Raw genomic sequence first — 21279 nt, forward strand, 5'->3', positions numbered from 1 at the left:
TTTTATTATTTTACTAAAATGCATTGGCCCATTAAATGATTATTTATTTTAATTGAATTCAGTAAAAGTATTGGCCTTTTCAAGGTAAGGCAACTCTATTACACTAGAACATTTGTTCTTCTTAATGTAATTAGCAGTAATCCGTTCAGTTTAGTCAGCATGCCATCAAGAGTTTTTAAGGGTAGTTCTAGAAAACTTGCTATCTCAACATGCTTCTATAGCAAAGATTTTGGTTCGACGAGCTCACGCGCCTTCTTTTATATTGCCAAGTCCCATTCTTATTCCTTATTTAACTGTAAACTGGATTGACTGATGGAATGTCTTTGAAGTAACAATCCAGTAGGAACACCTTGGTAAGCATATCTTTGTGCTCTTTGGCAGATTTTGTTTTTTCTGGATACATTGGGTTCAGTTATCATAAAGAGAAATCCCGCATCAGTCCTAAGAGAGGTCTACAAATGTATCCAACGTATAATTATTTTATCCGTCTTCTCTGCGTTGGCTCTAAACCCGATGTTAGATGCCCAGGGATGAATATCCCGAAGCGCCCGATCCATCAAAGAGCTAATCGTTGGAAGGCACTTTCCACTTATGACATTTGCAACGTCATCTGCGTAAGCCGTAAGTTTAACGGGTCCCTCATTGAACTCCATGAGCAGTTGGTTGATGATCAGCGTCCACAGCAGTGGTGATAACATCCCACCCTGTGGCGTGCACGTGCCCACTGAATTCGTGGTCTCGTACAATCCCCATTCCTGCAATTTAACAAAAAGCCGATCCATCTGGTTATGGTTGGATGTACTTTAAAATAATTGAGACCATCAATGATCGTCCTTTTAGAAACATAGTTGAAAGCCCCGGCATTGTCTATGAAGATTCCGAGAGCATACTCCTTATATTCCAAAGCTTTCTCTATGTATATTACCACCCTATGAAGTGCAGTGTCTACCGACTTGCACTTGGTGTACGCTTGTTGTGTTGTGGAGAGCAGCTTTTCATCCACGTTGGACTTTATGCACACATCTGGGACCACAAAGAAACTGTCATAAAAGTCCTCCAACGGGAGTCCAAGGAAACTAGAAATTTCAACGGGGGTGGATCTTAGGGAAGTTGCTGTTATGTGAGGACATACATACATTACGTATGTTGGTGTTGATTGTGGACATGTAATAGTTTAACCTGTCACAGTACCAGGATGGGGTTGGGCCAGGGGGACTCGTGTCTCCCTTGGTGGTATGCTTTCGTCTTCTGTACGGACAGTGTTATTGATAACGCGATTAACCGGTTGCGACACTTACCGGATCTGATCATAAGCGGTAAACATAACTACAGATTTTCTCCAAGCCGATTGGCCATTCTCAGCTGTCAGTCTCAAGTACATGCATCTATGCTTATTAGAAATCCGAGTCCGATGTTGGGCTAAATGTCTCCCAAAGCAGAAAAATTATGTGTAGTATTTTGCATAAAAGAGATATGGTGGACTAAACCGGGATCTACTAAGTATAATATGAGAGCATTGGTTCAATACTTGTCAACATTGCATCTTTTTGCATACATAAATAGTAAATAATAAGCGTAAGGAACACTTACTCCTCTAAAAACTTAATTTCAAGTAATCTGAACTACAGCTAAGTATATAATTTTTATAAATTAAAAGATATTTGATTGTAAGTACAATGCATTTTGTTCAACTGCATGAATATAAATACGAATATTGGGATAGATCAATTTGGATGGAACGGTTTCTTTGTCAAGGCGTGGATTTAAATGGGTTACACTGAAATTTCTTTGTCATCATCCCAAGCAGTTCTGGTTTCTACATACATTTGTAAAGCTCGCTTGGTTGGACTTGGGATCAAGTATCAAACGTGTCGCCATGTTGATGTACCTCCTCCTGTAACTTTTGGTTGTTGCCTCATGTTAGGTTACTAGACACCAGTATATTTTGTACCTTTTGTTGTGAATTGTCATTACCCCTCTCCGCCAATTCTGTTCTTTCCAGCACTTAATTGAGGGGAGCTTTACCTTGTAACACCTATTGTAATCCACCTGATGTTGGAATCAAACATAGTGGGGACACCACTCGCATTTTTATCCCAAATCCTATGGAAAAAACAGATAATTTGTGTGGGTGTGCCGAGTGCACCCTGCACGTCAGCGTATTATCTTGTATATAACTCCGATTTTTGGGAACGACTAAACTGTCGAAATCAACTGTCTAGAAATTGGGGAAAGCAGAACATTTGAACACTGAATATTTTTTTAACTATTCAGAATGACAGGTCCCTTCCCCTTATTTTTGTTATACTCAATACAAACCTCATTTCATTTTTCATTTTGACATATGCCGGCTACCTAAGAATATTAATAAATAAGGCCCTATTTTAGCATTCGAGTGAAAAACGCTGTATATCACAAGATTCTGAAGTAGGGCGTTCATCAAACATTTTATGATAAAACGTAGTTTTCAAAAGTTTGTTCGCAGGCGTCTTCGAAACTAAGACAGGCCAATATTTTACTTAACCGTTGGGATACTTTCACATCTTGGTCGATATTTCTTAATTTTTTTTACAAATACTGGTGCATAGGGAAAAGGAGTCGAAATATTTTAATGACGATTAACCCATGCACTTTCCTGAATGAATAAAAGTCTATTATCAAATATCAGCAGAAATCAGCTGTTGTATTAACTTACAGCTTGCGCTGCCATCTAGCGTATAATAGCAACTGCCGTCAAATCAATCAAAACTTACAGCTCGCGCTGCCATCTAGCCTACAATAGCAACTGCCGGTAATGAAGTGCAAATATTCACAATAGTGCCATAGTACAAATAGATTTCTTTGTGTGCTCGCAATCGTTTATTTTTAACAAATTATTTTAATAAAATATAGCTAAATCTGTAGCGGCCACCGTGGTGTGATGGTAGCGTGCTCCGCCTACCACACCGTATGCCCTGCGTTCCCACCCCGGGCAAAGCAACATCAAAATTTTAGAAATAAGGTTTTTCAATTAGAAGAAAATTTTTCTAAGCGGGGTCGCTCCTCGGCAGTGTTTGGCAAGCGCTGCGAGTGTATTTCTGACATGAAAAGCTCTCAGTGAAAACTCATCTGCCTTGCAGATGCCATTCGGAGTCGGCATAAAGCATGTAGGTCCCGCCCGGCCAATTTGTAGGGGAGCCCGACGCAAATTGGAAGAGAAGCTCGGCCTAAAATCTCTACGGAGGTTATCGCGGCTTACATTTACTTTACATAGCTAAACAAAAGCACTACGACCAAAATTGCTCAAAGCTCGCTAATAGCCCGAATCTCCATCTTTACAACCAAAACTTTATTTATATATTTGGATTTCAAATAAGAGCGAAAAAGCGACCCGTACTAAAAACAGCAATTAGAAGTAATATATATGATTTTTGCGAAGACGTGTGGGAATTATTTAAGCCTTGCCAATATTTTACTTTTTTATATTTTATGATATTTTCGTTTTATTTTATTTTATTATTTCAGTTTAATTTTATATTGTTTTTCTTTTTCGTTTAAATTTTTGTATGTTATTTTGTTTTGTTTCACTTGATTTTATTTTATTTCATTTCATTTTATTTTATTTTATTTTATATTATTTTATTTTATATTATTTTATTTTATTTTATGTTGTTTTACTTGATTTTGTTTTAATTAGTTTTACTCTATTTTATTTTGTTTCAGTTTATTTTGTTTTCATATTTTATTTGATTTAACTTAATTTAGTTTTTAATCCTATTTTATTTCCTTATTAATTATTTCATTTAAATCAATTGATTTTATTAAACAAAATTTATTTTACTTAATTTTATTTTATTTGTTTTTATTTTAATTTATTTTTTTTTCTTTACTCTATTTTTTTGCTCTGTTTATTTTATTTTATTTTATTCTTTTAGTTTAATTTTATATTGTTTTGTTTCATTATTTTTTGTATGTTATTTTGTTTTACATGATTTTATGTACATATTTTAGTTTATTTTACTTTCTTTAATTTAATTTTATTGTACTCTATTTTATCTATTTTAGTTTATTTTATTTTATTTCATTTTATTTTATTTTATTTTATTTTATTACATTTTTAAATATTAATTTAATTTAATCTTATTTTATTTCCCTTTAAATTATTTCATTCATTTCTTTTTATTTTATTTAATTTCATTTTATTTTATTTTATTTTTTCTCGTTTTATTTCATTTTATTCTTTTAATTTACTTTTATATTTTTTTGTTTCATTTGAGTTCTTGTATTTTAGTTGTTGTTTAAATTAGACTTATTTTATTCAATTTATTTTATTTTTCTTCATGTACATCTAACCAAATAATCTTAAAAGACGTTACACACCAAGATTACTTTGAAACGAAAGAGATTTCAACATAACCTAAATACCTTTATCATATCCTTTACAAATACTACAGTCATGCTTACGCCTACGCTAACACTTACCGTAAGCAAAGATGTTTACTCATCTAAAATGACCCACCGTAATACACTTACATATATGTAAATCATAACTAAGTACTCTGTTACACACAACACTAAGAAATTTTGCATTCTTCTATGGTTCGTTCAGTATGGGCAGCTGTCTTCGCAAAGGGTGGGGAAGATCTGAAAATTTATTTTACCGACAATCAGCAAAATTCGTCAGACACATTGGCGATCATTGCCCGAGGGTAAACTTTTCTGCTGCACTTGCAATCTCCCCCCTCTCTCCTTTGTCTGCTCCAACGAATAGATGACGCGTTGAATAATGGTTTTGCTGTGGCAAGGTGAGGTGGCGTGAGGTGTGCAAGCGGATTGCTGTTGATCGTGCAATGATCGTGTGCTAACGCTGTTACAAACAAATATTCTTCTACAATAGTTGGAGCGTTGCGCTGTGGTTCGCTTCGCTGCTGTTGCACTGCAATTTTATAATTTTCCAGCTGTGATTTTGCGCTTTTCATTCATTCGTCAACAAGCCACCGAAGTGGCATACAGCACACGCGGAAAGGCACTCAACGCGCGCGATGAATGCTAATCAAATATTATAAATTATAGTGATTCGTATAACAATTGGCATCTATGTTCATATCTACTTGGAATGTAAATCTAGTGCGAAAAGAATGTGCAAATATTATTTATTGAATTAAGGTGAATGTAAATTGCAATCGCAGGGCGTGCGAGTGTGTGCGTGTGTGTGAAGGTGGCGCCTAGGATTGTCATTTTGATACAACTTGATTATGGAGAAGCTGCGCGCGCGCGTGTTTTAAGCAACAAACTGATTTGGAAATAAGTGATATAATAATGATAGATCAAAATGTATACAAAATGTCGGTTTGTAATCGAAAAATAAAAAAAAACACCTTACCTAGTTTCCGATTTCTCATTTTTTATAGTAAATGATAAGATCCCCTATTAGGATTCAAATATAAAATTTTCATATGCCAGCAACTTACCATTAGGAAGTCGAAGGTTGAATTGTACATTTTACTTATTTTGGTATATCTGCCATCTTGAAGCAAAGGTCATAAGTAATGAGAGCCTTGTAGTCCTAAGTAATTTTTGTTCAGTAAGAAATGTAACTGTAACTGGATTATGAAAAGGCAAACGAAAGAACTTATGCAAATTCAATAGAACTACAGTCATGTTTTTATTTTTTGTGAACTAAAGCTAACTGGAGAAAGATAAGATGGTGAATTTCGTGGTTGTCAAGCATGTCGCCCAGGTACATATGTAAGTACAAATATTGGGTCTCAAGCTTAAAAAGCGGGCATATGCTCAGACTAAATTTTCTGTCTAAAAGCGCAGTATTTTGTTTCTGTAGTAAAACAAACAAGCTAACTGTTACATGAATCGCCGAGTCTAAGAAATGGGTTCCTTTTAATAATGCGGTGCATTTTGCATTAAATTTTACCAGGTGGTTTTATATATTATTATCATCACCGAAATGCGCGTTACCGCCTAGGCTACATTAGGCCTTACACAAAGGTAGCAAGCTGTGAGGCATGTTACTCTTCCGCGATCCACTGGGGTCGATAAAAGCTGGTGCCATAGGGACCCGGAGCCGAATAGTGATCTGTATTATACTTGTATCTTGTTCCTGGGAACGGCTTTTAAAAGAGTTTCGCAGTGGCTGTGGTTAATTCATACAAGGAAGGTTCCCTTTGATTTCGATGTATAAGTAGACAATGAGGCTTTCCATTGGGGTTGTCCTATTTGGGGAAAACAGTCTCGATGCTTGTTTCTAAGCTGTAGAAGAATATAAATAATGCTCAATCTTTGAGGTATTTGAAACTACCTTAGGCTATGCTAAAGTGGTGCTGATAACTCATGCTTGCTGGTGTGACTCGTAGTCGAAATATTTTATGTAGTGGGGAATTACAGACTACTATTACGACTTTCAGAGAAGGTCATAATCACATCCCTTAATTGTGATAGCCGCTAGTAACAAAATCAATTTTTTTCAGAGAGGCTGTGACATCTTTTAATGCTTGTTTTTTATTGTGCAATTGTAGCGTGATCTGACCGCTATTGCCAAGTGTTAGATTGAAATACAGTAAACAATTCAAGATCACAATTTAAACAGACTTCGGAACTTTCATGGAGCTGCCGAGTAAACCGAATGTCATCATCCCATTCCATTCCCAATGTTGTTGTTGTTGTAGCGATAAGGTTGCTCCCCGTAGGCTTTGGGGAGTGTTATCGATGTGATGGTCCTTTGCCGGATACAGATCCGGTACGCTCCGGTAACACATCATCATTAAAGTGCTAGCCCGACCATCTTGTGAACGATTTATATGGCCACGTTAAACCTTCAGGCCATCCCTCCCTCCCCACCCCCAAGTTCTTTGAGGAGCTTGGGGTCGCCAGAGCCTCGTCTGTTAGTGAAACAAGATTCGCCGCGGATTGGTGAGGTTGACAATTGGGTTTGGAGAAGCTATATATTGCGCTGGCAACCTGAAGGGTTGCGCTACACAGCCCCTTGAATCTGGTATTTTAGTCGCCTCTTACGACAGGCATATCTACCGCGGGTATATTCTGACGCCCTAACCCGCTGGAGGGTTCCATTCCCAATCATTATCACTTGTTAGGTTAGGTTGAACTGGCCGGTACATGAGGACCTCACATAGACTGATTGAGTCCGTAGTGTTACCAGAAGTTTGTTTTAACGACCAAACTGAAAAACCCTATCAAAAACCAGGACCTATGTTATAAAATAACTCCGTCCTCTTGACAAATACTAGAAGCTTCCTAGGACTTAAGCCAATTGCTGCTTCTAGATCTGACAGCTGTATCACTCCTAATAGCTGGAGTCTTAGCCTGGTAAGTGCAGGGCACGAGCACAGAATGTGCTCGATCATTTCCTCCTCCAACCCGCACTTCCTACATCTGCTATCACTGACCAAGCCTAATTTAGAGGCATGTGACGCCAGAAGGCAGTGTCCAGTCAGAATACCAGTCATGAGTATACAGTCCACTATTTTTAATGATAGAAGCAACTTTGTCATTATCCCTAAAAGAAGGAAGTTTTAGAAAGGCTACGTACCTCACCAATGTAGGCTGCATTTGTGCCTCCCAATGCAATATATTGGTACCAACGAGTGCACAGTAGTGTATGACATAAGTCCGCATAGAGCCTTTGTTGGGTCGGTGATTTATGTATTTATATCCCTCTTTTTTAGAACACTGTGGGGTAATGACATACCTAGCAGGTACCTTTGTAATGTTAAGGCTCTCTCAACTCAGCGAAGGACCACTTTCGTCTGCTGTCTAGCTCAAGGAGTCTTCATTCGTATTTTCCCGACATAGTCCATTTTTCCGAGTCATTCATCATGACAGCCTTGATAACAAACTATCCAGGTCGGATTTTTTGTGTTTTTTTTTGTCTAGAGAGGCCTTTTGTTCTCAATTGCTTTCTTAGTCCATAGTGGCACTTGTTGGTAATACTGATTTCCAACGAATTTCAATGCTGATATTGTTTTCGCTATTAATTGGTTCCAAAAGAGAATCATTGGAAGCAAATTGCAGCGATGTAGCTGCAATAATTACGAATATGTGTGATACGGAAATTTGAGTTATTATGGAAGGTGCCCCGCCTCTTTTTTCGAATAAGCTCACTGAAATTTCAGTAATGTGACTTAAGCGGATCAGAAGATATGTGATATGGAAAGAAAAATGTATGTGGGAGACACCACAACCTCTTTTCCAATTCTTGTCTAATCAAACCAGTCAGACATTGCGTCCAAAAAAAGAAGTTAAAATATTTGCATGTTGCGTATTTATATAAGAGCTTATGATTTCTTTTCGAACACAAGCGAGATCTTCGAGGCTTGAGAAAACGAGATTCTCGTATCTTAAAATACTTGTGAATCTCCTTAGCTTTTCGTCATTCAATTTAGTTACTTATGTTCTATACTCTTTTGCAAAACAATGTTTTTTTTTAATTAGATTTTATAATTTATTCTTGCCCACGTGCGCGAGGTTCGAGAAATCGAGAGCTCTACTCTTCGCGAGGTTCCTGAATCTCTCTGTTTTTTACTTGGGGTTTTCGTGAGATGCCGAGATTGGCAAGAAATTTCTTCTCGAACAAATTCGAAAAATCGTAAGCTCTAATTTTTGAATATGTATACATAAAAAGATTTCAAGCATTGTTTTAATCTAGAAAAGACAAATTTAAAGGCTTGTTTTCGACTTCAATAATAATAGCCAAATTTTGAGTTTTTTGTTTTGATAACAGCCATAGCCGCAACGATCCCGACATTTACCATAAGCCTCTAGATCATGGTTCTCTTGCACAGTTTTTGATATAATTTCAAGGTTCGAGTTTGTTTCTTAACTCGTTTGTTTTTCTTAAAAATCCGCCACTCAGCTTAATTTAGCACACCCTAAGCCAACAGAAACCAAGTGCTCTATAAAGATGTACTCAGCTGAACGGGTTATTTAACTATCTTTAAAAAATGTTATAATAAGAAAGGTGGGTGAACGTAATGAAAATCAAGAAGCGATTAAGGAAAAAAAAAAAACGCTACAAGAAATTTAATGCGCTTTCATATATTTAGTAAAAATGCACAAACGAAATGTGTAACAGCAAATAAAGACGTGTAGTAACAATAAACCAACGGCAATAATTACATATCACGAGTACAGATGTATGTATGTATTTGTGAATGTATGGGCGGATCCGGAGAGACATTTTGGGGGGAAGATGTGGTGGTTGATTTCACAAAAAAATTATATTTTTTTGGTAGCCACATTATGGATTAATCGGTTGTTGTTGTTGTTGTAGCGATAAGAACACTCCCCGTAAGCCCTGGGCAATGTTATCGATGTTGAGGGTCCTTCGGCGAATGTAGACCCGGTACGTTCCGGTAACAAGCACCATTAAGTTACCAGCCCGACCATCTCGGGAACGATTTGGTATGACCACATGAAACCTTCTTCTACACCATACCGCTCTCCCACCCCCTAGATCCCAGAGGAATTGGGAAGGAGCGGGTTTCGAAAATCGGCGCATTTAAACGATTTTCCATAGAATGCTCGTACTATGGACTTGTAAGCCAGAATTTTATTCGCCACACATAAGCGAAATTCGTTTATGTACTGCGGTCGTCGCTACCAATGTGCAAAATACGAAATAAAAACTAAAAAAACTTCATCACAAGATAAACATTCGAGGGACTTTTTGCAATAGGCAAGGAAATTTGTTTGGTCAATTTGTTATATGAATAATAATGACGAAAATTTTCATGAATACAAGAGAGGTTTTTCTTTTGTTTTTAAATTGTTTTTATTGTTTTGAAAAGAAATTCTTATAGCGAAAAATCATTCCCATTTTAGAAAAAAAAAAAATGTATTTGAGTTTAGAACTGATATCTGTGTCACAGATGGATTTTGGCAGGGGGAACTCTCCACCAGTTCCCCCAGTGGATCCGCCACTGTGTGTATGCAAGTGCAATAAGAAAGCAACAGTAACACACAACAATAAGAACACCAGTAAGCAAACAACAAGCAATCAAGACGATTAATTAGTGCATAAAACGCGCTTACATATGCACATACATACATCGTGCATATGTATATAAATAACAAAACCGCTAAATGGAAAAAAGGAAAAGATAAAAAAAAACAATCTAAAAGGCACGAGCCAATAATAACAACACCAATGCGACTATAAAATAAAGATAAATAAATGTCAAATGGCACTTCGGATTGTTCACGTAAGTGAGTGTAAATGAGTGCTACATTTTCATTAGCGATAAATTTCTCTCAGCGCAATTTGCTTTGAATCAATTAAAAATAACGTAAACATTTCATTTGCTTACAAAGTTGCTTAACCTATGAACATCTAATAATAGAGCAACATTGACAATATACCAAAGTCGCACACAACCACAATTTTATTGTAAGATCTGAATTAAAATCTGTTGTTTAAGGCATGCTTCCGGGTTGTTCGCTGGGCGTAGAACCCACGTTGTAAAAATCAACTCATATGAAAATTACACACAATTGCGTCTCAATCATGCCAGTACAGCTGGAGGGATTTGTATTAAATTTGGCACACATAGAGCTTATATAAAGCAAGCGCCTCCCACTTCGAAAGCATTTAAAATGATATCGAGACTTCTCTAATTCAATTGGAACTACTTCGAGATATTCTCTTCATCAGTCGTTTTGGGAGATGATTTCGAATAGATTTTGTGCCTATTTAGGGATATTTCAGCGCAGTTTCGAGTTTTTTGTGTAACACATTATTTCTTACTACTTCGGTTTTGTTTCCTGATTGTTTCGTAAGTAATTTGATGCCCATGGATATGGGGGGGGGGTCGGTATGGCCTAGAAGATATCATGTGGTCATACTTAATCGTTCCCGAGATGGTCGGGCTAGTACCTTAATGATGCTTGTTACCGGAACGTACCGAATCTGCATCCAGAAAAGGACCATTAACATCAATAAAACTCCCCAAAGCCTTCGGTGAGTGTCCTTATCACTTCAACAACAACATCATCGGACCAGCTTTCATTACGACTTTCACTTCAATGAAGGCAAAATATAGAATATACAAAACGGTGTACTATTTCTTTGGAAACAAATCATGAATTTATAGGAATTCTACAATTTCCATTCCTAATTTTAACAATTTTAACACTGAAACTTTTACCTTCGATCAAGCGAGAATACAGCGATAATAATACAACGATACTGTAAGTACACCGGTTGTTAACATTTTAATGAGTGAAGGAGCAAAAAACTTATCCTTAAATCTACTTGAGAAAATATCAATGGTCATAATGTAAAACTGAAATTTGACGTTGTGACCATTTCAAATATTCATAATTTCAGTTGACCCTACTGTAATTTGAAGTGTCATTTGATCCTAACTTTAAGTAGTCAAAAGGTCAACTGACATTATGGCCCTATGTTACGCCACATAGTCCATTTAATAAAGATATGGCTATCGCTGCTTAGCGAAATGGGCATTATGAAAGAGAATTTTACCATAAAGTCAAATTTGAAAATTTCATGCAATATATTTCGAGCCAAGTGCCCTTACGGAAAAATTATCTTTGAAGTGGTAATAATGCAACTAAGGCCGAAATCTGATTATCGTCTTAAACATGGCAATTGGTTGCGAGCATGACGATATTGGAAGAATTTGTTCAATGATTAATGCGCAAGCGAATGCCACATAAATGAAAATATTCGTAACATTTCTATTACTTATAACTGGCCAACCAATCGTAGACAAATAAATAGCATTTAAAAACAACCAGCCCAATTCTAAACGAAAATTCCGTGCGAGTTTTCTCCCTTCTCCCATTCCTCGTATTCTAAATAAAAATTCCTTGTAAGTTTTTTCACTTCTCCCTTTCCTCCTATTCTGACAATGTTTGAAAAAGCGGAAACCGGTTATGGGAGAAAAGTAGGTATTATGAATGTGAGGGAGAGGGAGATTTCTCTGCCATTTCATAGGAGTTTTTTCACTTGTTAAATTAAAGGGAATGCATCAAAATAGTTAAAGGAAATTGGTTATTTTAAGAAAGTACACTTATTTGTACAAATTTGTGCTAAAAGATGTATTTATATTCTACCACAATATTCTCACTTCTAATACAACAACAACTACAACCACAATATTCTTTATTTTAAGTTGAAAAGTATATCATAAGCAACGGTAGAGCTCTTGGTATACAAATTTGATGCAGCCATCCAGAAATTGCGCAAGGATTTTTTAATAAGGCTTAAATAGATTTTGGCATATGATGAAGGACGAATTCAACTCAACTTGGCCGCCAGAAAATTGCTTTGCTGAATGAAAGCAGGCAACTCCGGCAGATTTGTGTTATGCGGCCGTCTTCTTCTTATGTTCCGCTGTTGATGTTGCTGTGGCACCAATTCATTACTCATTTCAGTGAATACCACATGAAATGCAATAAATACTGTGCAATGTTTATATTTTATTTCTTAATTTCCAACAAAATTGCAACAATAATTAAACTTTTCAATTTTTTAAACAAAATAAGAAATGTGCAACGAAATTTCAATTGATAAAACAGCTGACTTCGAAAATTCGAAATTCCTATTCCCCAATTATTGTTCTCCCTAGGAGAACAGAATTGGAGGAATTTTTCAATAAAAAAATCCGCGAGAACAAAATTCCGCGAGAATATTTAGAATTGGTCTGAACATATTTTTTGCAATCGGGACTATAATTTATACAACAATTGAACAAGTAACAACTATTAAATAGAGTAACAGAAATAACAACAATAAAAAGTTAAATTAGTGAAAGATAAGAAAAGCAGCAAAAGAAAAATTAGAAAATCATAAAAATGTGTAAAGATGTGGAAGAAATAAAAAGTTTCAAAGAAAAGCACTAAAATAACAACAGCAACAAGTTACCAAGGAAATAATAACTAAACAATATGTTAAAGCACTGTTTTGAGCCAATCTAAAATTAAGTAACAACCAGAAATAAAGTTAAATCCCTAAAGCAATTAAAAACGCGTTATTTCAAACTCGAATTCAAATTTCTTAGCTTATCAATGAAAACTCAGAGTAAAGCAGCAACAAATAATAATATGTACTCAAAATTCCATAAGCGCCTAGCTGATGTTTGCACAAGCCCGCCCACATATTAGCTAAGCGAAGTCGCTCAGCGAGATAGACAATTGCCAGCGCTGCGATAAGCAAAATTCAAAATAATAATAATAAAACAACAACAAACAAAACAAAACAAATAAACGCGCATCAGCAATTGCTATCTGTTGCGTGTTGTGGCTTAAGTGTTGCTCTACCAATCCAGCTCCAACAGCGCTACGTTCGCATGACTTAAAATCATCAACTCATACAATGCGAATATAGTATTAGAGCTGCTGGCTGTTTTGGCCCCATTTATGCTCAACTTACCAAACAACACGTCACGCTGAGCGCACGCTTTTCCACAGCCACACTCCGCACTCGGCAATTCACGTTGTATTTGGGGCTTTTATTGCGTTGCTTTCGTTTTTATTCGCGCGCTGAAAAATTTTCCTTTTTCATTTTTGAATCGCTTTTTTTTTAATTTTATTTTTGTAAAATATTTTTTTACACCAACGCGTTTTGAACAGCAGCAACAAGTGTGATAGCGCTACGATTCAGAGCAGCAGTTGCTGTGACTACGACGTCACACCAACCGACGGACGACCGTCCAACTACGATGTGCTCACCTACTGGCTTCGTTTTGATTTTAATTGCAACTTTAATTTGGAATTGTTTGCATTTTGGTTGTGCAGTGCACACCAGCAATAAAAACAACAACAATAACAATATAAATAATTTAAATGCCGGTAATAGTCTATGGCACAACGGAAACAACAACAAGGGCAAACATAATACAATAAGCCACGTTCACGATGTGTCCAATCGTCGTTCTGTATCTGATGATAGTAATGTAAATGATAGTAAGAGCAGCAGAAGCTACAGTAATACCAACAACATTTATAATGCCCCTACCAGCAGCAGTGGTGTTACGGTAATTACTAATACCAACAACAATACCCTTGTTGGTGGTCGCCGGTTGCGCATCGATATTACGCGGAAGCACACCATTCGTCTAAATGGTGTCGAGGTAAGTTCTTACTTGGCTGTTTTCTTTATTCTGTTCAGTTATTTTGTGGGTCAGCAAATATGTATAACAAGAACAACTTAATGGGTAGACAGACGGCAATGCTAATCGCGATTCACTTTATACGTAAACCATCGCGGGGAACAGTGCATAGAAGTTTACACTATTAATTGAATATGTTTACCATCATTATTAGAGATAGAAGTTACTATGAAAATTTATCTTGGACCAGCCATCCATACATCGCTTTTAGGTTAGGTCAGGTTGAACTGGTCGCTCCATGAGGACCTCACATAGACTGATTAAGTCCGTAATGTTATCAAAAGTTTATTTTATAAGTACGAAAATGAAATTTAGATCCAGACTTTTATTTTTTAAGCACGAATAAAAGTCCGGTCCTATAACTAAAGAACGGATCATCCAAATAAAACGAATTAGTCTTAGCCTGGCATGCCATTCAGCGCAGGGCATGAGCACAAAACGTGCTCGATCGTTTCCTCCTTCAATCAACACTTCCTGCCAACTGGCCAAGGCTAATTTAAAGGCATGTAATGCCACAAGGCAGTGTCCAGTCAGAACACCCGTCACGAGTCTACAGTTCTCTTTTTATAATTGTATGAGTAACTTTGTTGTAAGACCTACAGATAATCTTCGAAATCTTACAGCTCTGGCTTGGCCCCCGGGCCATCCGCCTAACAATTTATTTACGCATATTTATTTTCAACAAATTTCGCTCTAATTAAGTTATTGTTATACAATTTCATACACTGCTTTTTTGCTCCTTGTTTTTTACTGTTTACTTCCCTTCCGATAACAATTTATAGTGTCACGTTGCACTTAATGGAGTTTGAAACCAAACTACTGATTTCTTTTAAAGCCTTATTCGTTGAAATGATTGATTTGGATGGCGGTGGAGGAAGAGAAGAAGGCAGAGGGTGAGTGGGCGAGATTAGGAGTGGGAAGAGGGATATGTAATGGCTGAGGAACTGAAGTAAGACAGGAGTAATTGGGGAGTGAAGAGAGAGAGAGATGAGAAGGAGAGAAAGATGGTGATGGAGATAAAATGAAGAAGGGAAGATCTAGAGTAAGAAAGATGAGTTGAAAAATGGGACTGAGAGAAAAAGGATATGAGATTCAAGGGGCTGTGTAGCGTAATCCTTTTAAGGAGTCGCCAATGCAATTTATAGCTTCTACAAACCAATTGTCAACCTTTAAACAGGCGGGCTATGGCTAGCCAAAGAACCTTTCCGAAGGAGGAGGTTGGATGATGTAGAAGTTTCTAAGTTGCTATATCAAATCGTTCCGGAGATGGTTTTGTAACAAACTCTTAAATAATGCCAGACGCAAATGGCTAGACGTTAGCACCTTAGCATAAATCTGAGCTTACAACCTAATTTAAGAAACATTCCAGTATATTTACAGAGAACTTAAAGCGCTACAAGCCTTTATTCGAAAATACGAGAAAAACTTTGCAGGTTTGGCAGTAAAAGGTCATAAGAGTAATAATTTCTCTGTGAAATTGATACTGAATACGGGCTTGAACAGTGCCGATTTCAAAATTGTCAACTGCATACTAAGATTGGATAGGAAATTATAAGGGTGTGGGTCTGATATTACAAAAAATCCATTCCCGGCACGCTCATTGGTCAAACCCCGTGGTTACAGTTGTTGATTCGGTTTCTTTCTCTTCAACCAAAAGACGCGCAAGTACTTAGCTTTGAAGGCAGTTAACTTAAGTTCGTGTAGAGGAATCGAAGAGGCTTTGGCCTGCTTTCCTCTTCGTGTGTTCCTGCTATTTCATACTTAAGCAGTGGCTCTCTGGATCAGATATGGTAGGCTCTATATTTTTCTAAACATCCATATATCGCAGAAGCTGTGAAAACCTTCTTCAGTAACTCGGTTCAACCTTCGCTTGGAGTGTTGGAGATGCTGTGTGATAAGTTTAAAGGAAAATTCAAAACTTTCATGATCTTTTTGGTTTTGGAGCCATTAGTCTATGGTCTTGCACCTTTAAATTAAATACAAACCGCGAACATTGTATAGGTTTACAAGTAAAATATGTTTATTTCCTTCTTTTTCTAACAAACAGCCGTTTGACCCTGATATGAGATACACAATGCATTATATGTGACCTATCGAAAATTTTACAAAAGTCGTAGAATGGGATATCCAAAGAAGCGTAGTTATATCCACATTAAGAATCCGAACACCTCAAGTGTTTTCACCCATTCAAAAAGTTATCCGCGAAAAACAGTACTACACACACTACTACACTATTTTATTTCAAAATAGTACAACATTGCTTGATAGCCTCCACAAAAAAGGTCACAGAACAAGCTTTATCGCCAGATGAACACAGCTGTGAACGAACAGCTGAAACAAATATTATTTGTAAACCTTTACTATTGGTGAGATACACTTCCGAAGAGATTAATTCCAAGCTTCTCTTCCAATTTGCGTCGTGCTCCTTTTTAATTTTTTCTACAAACCGTCGGGCGGAATTGTTTTGTTGTATTAACGATAAAGACACTCCCCGAAGGTTTTGGGGAGTGTTACCGATGTTGATCGTCCTTTGCCGGATATAGATCCGGTACGTTCCAGTAACAAAGCACCAAAGCACTGCCGAATGACGACCCGGCTTGGGAAAACTTGTTCTAAATGTTTGATGTTGCTTTGTCCTGGATTTGAACCCAGAATTTTCAGTGCGGTAGGCCGAGCACGCTACCAGTACAGCATGTCGGCAGCAGTCACCGATCTGTGAGAAAAGATTTGATGCTTATTAGGCGGTGGATTTAAATGTTTTGGCTAGACCTGTACACCTTTTAAAACTATGTTATAGAACTTAGTGCTTCATTCTCTACTGCGAACGATAGCTCAGACGAAAGATTCGTCTCCGAACGATTTCATCTAGTAATGGTATTCTTTATCTTTTTCATTCGGCCTTTACGAATGATATGTCACCATCGTTTAACATAGTGAAAATATACTAGCGATTCGTCTCTGAGGCGAAACGAACGTTGGTTTCGTAATTGAGAATGAGGGCCTTAGTTTTTCCGTGTGCGTAGTATGAGAGTTTCAAATAAATGATTTAAAGAAATGGACACAGCCTCCAAAATCTCAGTACTATATTGTCATTATATTATGAAACTATGAAATTATATTGTTTTATGAAATCACAAATTATTTCTTTGTCACAAACCTCATAGCGTCATGCAAAAGTGGGAGATTTATACATTAAGATGATCCTTAAAAAATCAAATAAACAGTTTCTCCAGTCTCACTCAATAACACCCAGTTCAAATATGTCACACATAAATTTTTTTTACCGATTGGAGGCGGCTAAAGGGTGTCGCACAGAGGTCAATAATTAAGTATTCTCTTTGCAGCCTCAAAAAGATAAAATTAAATTTTTTGATTTTTAACACCCAATAATACTATAGTTTTTTAGAACACATATACATTTTGGCCTCGATAAGAAACAGTTAAGGAGTTTAGTATAGTAATTAAACCCCAGAATTTAATACATTGGGTCTTCATTAGGGCGGGTCGACTTAAAAGTCGCTCATTGCTCTGTGAAAATCGTATTCTAGGGATCAAAATAAGAAACTTTGCCGAAGGAACCATACCTCTAAAACGAATTTTTAAATTTCTTTTCTATTACTAAGTTAAATTCATTTTTTCATTTGCATATGTTCTGACTAAATAAATTTCTAAAGAGGAAAACAAACTCCAAGAAGAAAAAACATAGGCATTTCAAAGTGGTATTTTTCAAAATTTGCCCCTACGACCCAAAGGGGGGAAATCAGAATTCGTTTTAAAGGTATGGTTCCTTCGGCAAAGTTTCTTATTTTGATCCCTAGAATATGATTTTCACAGAGCAATGGTCGATTTTTTTGCCTCGCCACAATTCGACCCGGTCTAGTCTTCATATGACAATTTTAGTTCGGATCCATTTACAGCACGCCCTAACCGTTTCATATCGGCTTTGAGTATTGAAAAACTAAAATTTTGGTTTTAATTTTTTGAATATCCATAGCGCAATCTTAAATTTTACTCTTGTGCGACACCTCTTTACCAGTTTCCAATCGGGGCCAAAATGTATATGTATCAGTTTTGACCGGCTGAAGGGTAGGACTGTTAAAACTCTTTTGATTTATAAGGACCACCCTAGTGCACAAACGTATTATTTGCAATGCACTGAGTACGCCGATGCAATAATAAACGTTTTAATAGATTGTTACAATTTAAAATTCAGCACCCTTATATTCATGACAGTAATTCCAATTTCGTACTGAAGACTGTAGATACACATAATATAAAGACCTATAAATATTTGTTTGTTTGTTTTCACTAGCATGTGATTACACCATAATGAAAAATAATAAGACCATATATCTATTTTTAACACATCAAGCTTTCCGAATTCAATAAAGCGAAATTTTGTTAGTCCTCCTATTATAAAATGAAATTTAGAGTGATTGTGTGTTCTCTGAAGCTTTCCAAAATTTTTAATTGTTGCTTGGCTCACCCACAGTTGGCGGCTTTTTCTTTGGTTTGCACACAATTTTCACGCTTCGATAAAACTGATTTGTAAATACCGGTGAGGAAAATTAAAAATAAAATGCATGAAATGATTTTTTTTTTTACAAATTGGTCGTTATTAAGTCAAGTCTTAAGTAATAGTTTTGCAAAAAAAAAAAAAAAAAAAAAAAAAACGAAAATCGTTCTCTTCAAAGGTATTGAGTGCATTGTGTCATAGCATACATCGTGCATTCATATTTATGTAATGCTATTGTTAAATGCAGTTTGTGATAGATATATGAATACTAATATATATTTCAAAACGGTATTGTATGAAAAATTTATAAAGTACAATACTTCACTTTTCGTCAAGGAATGAAACCAAAATCGCGCCAAGTCCAATCACAGGAACCGGTTTCCTCGGTTTCGTTAGAAGAGAAATATGTACTCATTTATCTTCCTATTTCTACGCAATTTTCTAAAAGTGGAGCTTTATCTTTATATATAAAAATCACGTGTCACAATGTTTGTCCGCGATGGACTCCTAAACTACTGAACCGATTTTGAATTTGTTTTGCACCCCGTGTGTACTTTGATCTAACTTGAAATGTAGGAGGGGTGATATCTCACTTTATAGTCGCAATATTATTTTATTGCAATTTCTTTTAATGTTTATATTTATTAATAAAATGTTACGTATACGCACCGGTACTCATATTTGCAGGTGGTATTTCCGTGTAATTCGTTGGTGTTTAATTAAACAACGTGCTTATCAATAAAAAATATTATAGCGAATGATATCACGTATAGCACATCACCAGGCCCGTCGAGACGGGGGGAGGGGAATGGGAGGATTACCTCCGGGCGCGGGGTTTCTGAGGGAGTCCGCGGCTTAGAGGTACTAAGACATTTTTTTTAATTCAGGAGAGTATTTAGTTGTTCCATCTGTAATGTTTAAGCCGAATTTTAAAAGCAACGAAAATCTGCATTTCGTTTTAATATTATAGTGAAGTGTGAAAATTAAAATTTATATATATAAAAAGAAAGGCTACAATGTGTGTTAGTTGATCGCCGGAGTTTGAAGAGATACGTCAGTCGATTTTGTTCAAGCTTTCACAAGCTTTTTCAAGCTTTTTCAAGCGTATACCTCACGCGGTGGTTATTACATAGCTTTGGTTGCGATCGACGTACAGGGTCTATAGATATAGGCCAAAAATGACCCGGATACACCTACAATGTGTTTTTACATTATGGGTATCAAATTGAAACTGTCACTGTATGCTTTAGTGCAGAGTAAGTTTTACACCGCTGGGTGACTAGGGTCTCGAGATATAGGCCAAAACATGGACCCGGATACCCCTAGAATGTGTGTGTATTATGAATATCAAATGAAAGCTGTTGCTGAGAGCTTTAAAGTAATTTTCATTGTGATATTCGATTCAGTTGCATCAAACTGGCAAAACTGATAAATATGCAATGGACTGGCAATAAGATATGAAGAAGAATGAGAAAAACTTGAGAGAAGAGAAAAGAGAGAAGGAGACTGAGAAAGAGATAGAATGAGACGAAGATGGAGATAGACGAAGCGAAAAATACGGAGAGAGGAAGGAGTGAATACAAAGATTAGGAAAAAGTGTAGAGGGACGAGGGCAGAGTTAGACGGGAAAGGCTTATTAAAATATATGCAGATAGACCAAATTTAGGGCAAAAAAACGTCTGCCGGGTCTGCTAGTGAACATATATAATGTATATTATGTACATATATAGTCCCACATACATTTGACTTTTTAGAATTTCGTTACTCCTACAGAAGTCCGACCATACGTAAGTATATGTCTTTCTGCTTTGTCGTTGCAAAATCGGACCGGGTTTTCTGTGTATATCCAGTTTTTTTTCTGTAGCAATTAGTGATTTATCAGCAGCCTCTCTCGTCCGCCTGTCCATTCGATGTTTCATTAGCAAAAGATTCCTGGAAAATAAATTTTGTTTAGTTAAAAAAATTGTTAAAGCTTGATCTGTAACCACGCAATAATTTTAACCATATCCGTCCGTTCGTTTGTCCGTCCGTCCGTGAACACTATAACTTGAGTAAACTTTGAGATATCTTGTTGATATTTGGATGTTGGTTCCTTGGCTTTCATCACCCATCGCTATTTGATAAGAGCGAAATCGGACAATAGCCACGCCAATTCCTTGACATATTTACAATAGAATGAGCGTCATAATACTAAATGAAAATTCTTTCGATCAGCTCTTTTGACGACAGTCGAAGATCGAATTTATCTCATAACACGAGCCTATATCTTAACTAGGCTATATCAATACTATTTTAGTTTTAAAATGAGTTTATAACATGTAAATCAATAAATAATAAATAGGAATGCCACCGCCCCTTTTGAAGCAAACATTCCTTTTCTTTTCGGAAGTCAAAACTGAAAGAAGAATTGGCCTATCGTAAAAACTCGATACATTTCCTTAATGCATAATTTCTCAATCAAAGTACTTAGTGTAAATAAAATAATAAAAAAAAAAAAAACAAATTTAAGTTAAACGGTTTTCTAAGATCGCGGGTTCGATTCGAGCTCAAGGCCTAAAGTAATTATTTTACCATTATTATTGTTATGATAAATTTTTTCTTAATTGAAAAATTGCCAAAGCT

At 36.3% G+C, this 21279-nt stretch overlaps 1 protein-coding gene across 3 annotated transcripts in view; it reads left to right on the plus strand.

The window, feature by feature from the left end:
• Nucleotides 1-4979: 4979 nt before the first annotated feature.
• stl (stall) overlaps nucleotides 4980-21279 on the plus strand; it is an 88982-nt gene continuing 72682 nt past the window's right edge. The window contains exons 1-2 of one of the 3 annotated variants that reach the window (XM_067776558.1): nucleotides 4980-5145; nucleotides 13603-14102. In XM_067776558.1, the coding sequence (XP_067632659.1) occupies nucleotides 13692-14102 (411 nt within the window). In that variant the 5' untranslated portion in view covers nucleotides 4980-5145; nucleotides 13603-13691. The remainder of the gene's footprint in view (nucleotides 5146-13602; nucleotides 14103-21279) is intronic. The other 2 variants (XM_067776559.1, XM_067776560.1) reach the window with 2 other exon arrangements.

The sequence above is a fragment of the Eurosta solidaginis genome, chromosome 3 (genome assembly GCF_040869045.1).
Source record: "Eurosta solidaginis isolate ZX-2024a chromosome 3, ASM4086904v1, whole genome shotgun sequence".
NCBI classification, from domain to species: domain Eukaryota; kingdom Metazoa; phylum Arthropoda; class Insecta; order Diptera; family Tephritidae; genus Eurosta; species Eurosta solidaginis.